This window comes from Dipodomys spectabilis, unplaced genomic scaffold (genome assembly GCF_019054845.1).
Source record: "Dipodomys spectabilis isolate Male_0828 unplaced genomic scaffold, ASM1905484v1 ptg000576l, whole genome shotgun sequence".
Taxonomy (NCBI): Eukaryota; Metazoa; Chordata; class Mammalia; order Rodentia; family Heteromyidae; genus Dipodomys; species Dipodomys spectabilis.
Genome location: NW_024871253.1, coordinates 1,565,647 through 1,570,267, shown reverse-complemented (window position 1 = coordinate 1,570,267; position 4,621 = coordinate 1,565,647). Strand labels below are relative to the sequence as shown.

Sequence of the window (4,621 nt, the reverse complement as noted above, 5' to 3'; positions counted from 1 at the left end):
TATGTGGTACTGAGAAATCAAACCCAGGCTTCATGCATGCTAGGCAAGCACTCTACCACTAAGCCACATTCCCAGCCCATGGGTTGGTCTTTTCTTTCCCGGTCTACTTTCCTATATTCCTTTTTTTTTTCTCTTTTGTCGGTCATGGGGCTTGAACTCTGGGTCTGGGCACTGTCCCTCAGCTCTTCAGCTTAAGGCAAGCACTCTACCACTTGAGCTACAGCACCACTTCTGGTTTTCTGGTGGTTTATTGGAGATAAGAGTCTTACAGACTTTCCTGCCTCAGATCTCAGCCTCCTGAGAAGCTAGGATTACAGGTATGAGCCACCAACACCCAGCCCTGTCTATATTCCTTTAGAATACTTATTTCCTTCCATTTTCCTGTTTGGAAGTTTAGAAGTTACAACCTCTACTACTAAGGAATTTACCCAAGGAAATATAACAATGGTAATGGTAAATAAAAAACATTGTGTTTACTTTCCTATTAAGTCTATCTATCAGAGAGAGATGTAAACTTTTTTCTGATGCTGTTGGGCTAGAGTATGGAGTGGATCATTATCTGTATTTTTATTTTCTTTTTTACGAGTCAGTACTGGGGTTTGACCTCAGGGTTTTGCACTCTGCCTTGGCTTTTTCACTAAAGGCTGGCAGTCTAGCACTTGAGTCACACTTCCAGTCTAGTTTTTTTTAGGCTGGTTAATTAGGGATAAGAGTCTCACAGACTTTTCTGCCAGAGGTGGCTGATCCTCAGATCTCAGCTTCCTGTGTAGCTAGGATTGCAGATGTAAGACACCAGCACCTGACTACATTTTTCTAATTTTCTAAGCAGGATGGTGAGAAAATTATATGTTGATACAGCTTCCAGGATGGACTACCATGTTCATTTTTCTAACTGCTTTAGCCTGATAAGAGTATGGCTCCGTTTTGTAATCAGTTGGGATTTAATTGAGGAGAAAATATTTTCTCCACTTCTATGAATAATTCCAGAAGCATCTGTGAACCGTGACTGGTCAGTTCTTGCTCCCCTCCCCGGTTGTTGATGCTATTCCCATGGGTGTTTCTCCTCTTCGTGCTGTGTGTTTGGTGACTCTGGGTTGTGGACTCCCACTATTTGTCACCTGTCTTTGCCTGTGGCTTCTGTTTACTATGATAACAGTGAATGTCATTCAAGGTTTTTGAAGCATTTAGAAAATTGGGAGGGGTCAGCTGGGGGCTAAAAGGGTTGGGGGGTGGGGTGGGGGATCATCAGTAACGAAACTGTTTTACAACTGAGATTCAGAAAAGATTAACTTTTCCCTGTCATAGATTATAAACAACAAAGCCAGGCTCCTAGCCAAAGCTCTGGTTCAAAGCTCTGGTGGCAGCCTGGCTCTCCCAAGGCTTTCAAATGTCAGTGGACCCCTTCCCTGACTCCTAATCCCAATGACCAGACAACTCCGAGTGTGGACATACATTTTCGCTCTCTTTTTAACCTTAGAAAAAGTTGACAATAATAAGTTGCACATTGCCTCAAGTGTCTTGCGTTTCCATCTCCCCCATCAGAAATCACCCACCCTCCTCACATACCATCCTTTCCCTTTCCCCTTTCTTGTTCTAGAGGAAAATCAAGAGTGTAGAGACGGCCAGATTGGAGGAATCTCAATCCTAAACTTCAGCTGCTCAAGACAGTGAGGAAATAAATTAGAGGAAGAAAGTTCCTAGCTGTCCTTGTCCAGCTTTGTCTCACAGACCCAGCGGTAGGGCCTCTGGCAGACGTCATCATTCCAGCGACCATCGGCGGTGAAATGGGCACAGTCCTCGCCGCCTCCCAGCCCGTGCCCATACCAGTTATCTGGCTGCTCTGGTCTCCAGTTTCTGTAGACAGGAGACAGCCATGTGCTCCAGTAGGCCAGCCTTTCAACCAGGTCCCCAGAAGCCCCACCAGCCCTGGGGCCATAGGTTTGGGAAAGGGGGGGGGGGGAGGTGATTCCAGGCAAAGGGAGCCAGTTGTGGGAAGATGCACACACTCACATGAAGCCAGTATCATAAGTAGTCCCATCCACCCATCTCCAGGGGCCATTTTGATCAGTTAGACCCATCCAGGTGTTTATAGGACCAGTGTGGTGCTGAACAAATTGCTGAAGAGAGAAGAGAAGGTAGTGATCTCTCCCTTCTACCAGCTAGACTCCCAGATGAGCCCCTTGGGGCCTCACCTGCTCCTCCTGAGAGTTCACCACCACCAGGTGGGCATTCTCCAGCTGGCAATACTTGTCAGCCTCCGGCCAGGGTTTCCCAGAGTTGGAGAACCAGTAGCAGCTGCCTTCATACGCCACCCAGTTAATGGGGCAGCAGGACTTCTCCGAGCCTGTGTGGAGAAAAGGAGGGTGACGGGCTGAGGCATTGCTTGCAGGAGAATGTGGGCAGGAAAGTGGAACTGCTCCCCCTCCCCCTCACCATTGCCCTGCAGCACAGCCATCTGACAGTTCAAACTTCGCAGGTCAGACACAAACTGCTTCACGTGGAGCAGCAAGCTGATATGATCTGGGCAGACAGAGGGTAGAAGGAAGAGAGTGGGAGAGGGAAATGAGGTCAGTGTAAACATGAGGAGAGACTCTTGCACTTCCCTGAACAAACCAAACACAGATGCTCTCTGTTATCTCTGTGTGTCTCTGTCTCTGTGGCTCTGTCTATCTGTCTCTGTGGCTCTATCTGTATCAGTAGGGCTCTCTCTCTCTCTCTCTCTCTCTCCCCTCCCTCCTTCTCCCCCTCACCTTCTCTCAGGTTTTGCTGCTCTTTCTCCATCTGGGATTCCAGCGACTTCATCTTTCTTCCCACATTGCCTCCTAGGGGAGAAACTCATTCAGTGGCCAGACATCCCTAACTACCCCTCAGCCCCAGGGACCCAGTTTCCAAGCCCCTCACCCTGGGTGCTCAGGGCCTTGAACTCAGCCTCAATGCTCACGGTGAAGTTGCTGAAGATTGCCCTCAGGGACAGCAGCTCCCCCTGCAGCTGAGAATCTGTGGAGGAGAGAGTGTAGGTGGAACAAAATGGTGGCATCCACCATCGCACCCGTCATTCCCCTCACCAGCATTCCCCACGCTCCCCCATCCAGAGTTCTCCCTTCTCTGCCCACTCTTGGCACACCCACTTTGGGATCCGATCACACAGACCACCACCAGCAGCAGGAGGCTGAGGCCCAGGGAGAGGAGGAAAAGACGGGGTCCAGAGCAAAGACGCTGCAACCAGGGCTTGGAAGGAAGAGGCCCTGCAAAGAGAGGGTGTCAGAGGTCAGAGAAACAGGGAGCCAGATGTAGCCTGATTCTAGAAGGAGAGCAGGCTAAGAATCTCTAGGCGACTGGGAGGAAGCCTTTAGATTAAGCAATCTGGCCAGCAGGTAACCTGTAAGGCCAGAAGCAACACGACCTGGGAAAGGAAAAGGGGTGCAAAGCTTTGACTGGCTCCAGCACAACAGAGGTCCTGTGTCTTTGCTGACACCTAGTGGTATTATTTTGTCACTGCAACTTATAAATCTCTCAGCTGTCCGCAGGGAGCCAAGGCTCCAACCATGGAAGTAGAGTAGAGGTTTCTTCCTCTCTCCATGAATTCTACCCACCGTTGGCTGCATGCAGGAAGAACAGGCACATTCCTCACATTCTTTCTCCTTCCCTTAAAATTCCCCAAATATGAACACACACACACACACACACACACCCCTATTCTCTTCACTCTAGGAGCTACTGAGCCACCATTTTCTGTGAGAATGAGGCAGAGAGCCAGGAATAGAGCCAAGGGTTCTGGAAAGGGGTCCAGGAGCTGAAGCTTAAGGGTGAAAGCCACCAAATCTGGCCTTGTACATGGAGAGGTATCCCTCACCTCTCCGGAGCTGATGGTGGTCATTGTCCTCATTGTCCAGGTGCTGGAGATCTTGATATTCCTTCGTCATGATAGGGCTGGTGCTGGAAGGTGCGTGAGATCCCGGTCCCTTTTCCTATCCAGCTGGGTTACCTCCACACTACGACCCCACCGAGATCCTTTCTCTCTCCTCCATCTCCTCCCAAACCTCACACCTACCATCCACCCTCTGCCATTTCCCACCCTTCCCCTCCCCTCCCCCACGGAGCCCCTCACCCCTCCCTCAGTGGTCCCCCACACTCTCAGCCTTTCTCCCCATTTTACTTACTGAAGATCTGGAGATCTGACTCTCAGGTCCCTCAATTTTGTGTGCCAATTCCAGGCTTAAGGAGGGGGCTGAAAGCAAGAGGGAAGGGAAGAGACAGGGTCCATATGAGGGCCCTGTGTGTCTGGGTATCTGAGCACGTAGAACCTGGCATCTCCAGGGTTTGGGACTTTGGACAGTAAACAGAGGTGGAAATGGATTTGGAACTTGAGGGATATGTGTGGGTGGGTGTGGGGGATGGGTTACTCTGCCCTCCTCCTCCCGAGGGAGGAGTCACTCCCGGGTCTTCACACACATGCACAGGCACGCGCACAAGCACACACAGTCACCTTATTCCTCATTGCAGAATTTGGGAGGGGGAGCTAGACCCAAAGGGATGAGGAGTCTTTCCTCTCTGTCCCTCTCTCTCTTTGATTTCCTCCTCTAAATTTCCCAGAATTGTTTCTCCTAATAGTCTGGATCAA

At 50.1% G+C, this 4,621-nt stretch overlaps 1 protein-coding gene across 1 annotated transcript; it reads right to left on the bottom strand.

The window, feature by feature from the left end:
- Window positions 1-1,574: 1,574 nt before the first annotated feature.
- On the bottom strand, window positions 1,575-4,286 carry LOC122100430 (asialoglycoprotein receptor 1-like). Its single transcript, XM_042670851.1, has 9 exons — window positions 4,161-4,286; window positions 3,854-3,936; window positions 3,129-3,245; window positions 2,902-2,997; window positions 2,751-2,822; window positions 2,434-2,520; window positions 2,193-2,344; window positions 2,011-2,117; window positions 1,575-1,854 (listed from the first exon to the last, which is right to left on the bottom strand). The coding sequence occupies exons 2-9, from the start codon at window positions 3,921-3,923 to the stop codon at window positions 1,698-1,700; spliced, it is 858 nt and encodes a 285-aa protein (XP_042526785.1). The 5' UTR covers window positions 3,924-3,936; window positions 4,161-4,286; the 3' UTR covers window positions 1,575-1,697.
- Between the last annotated feature and the right edge of the window lie 335 nt (window positions 4,287-4,621).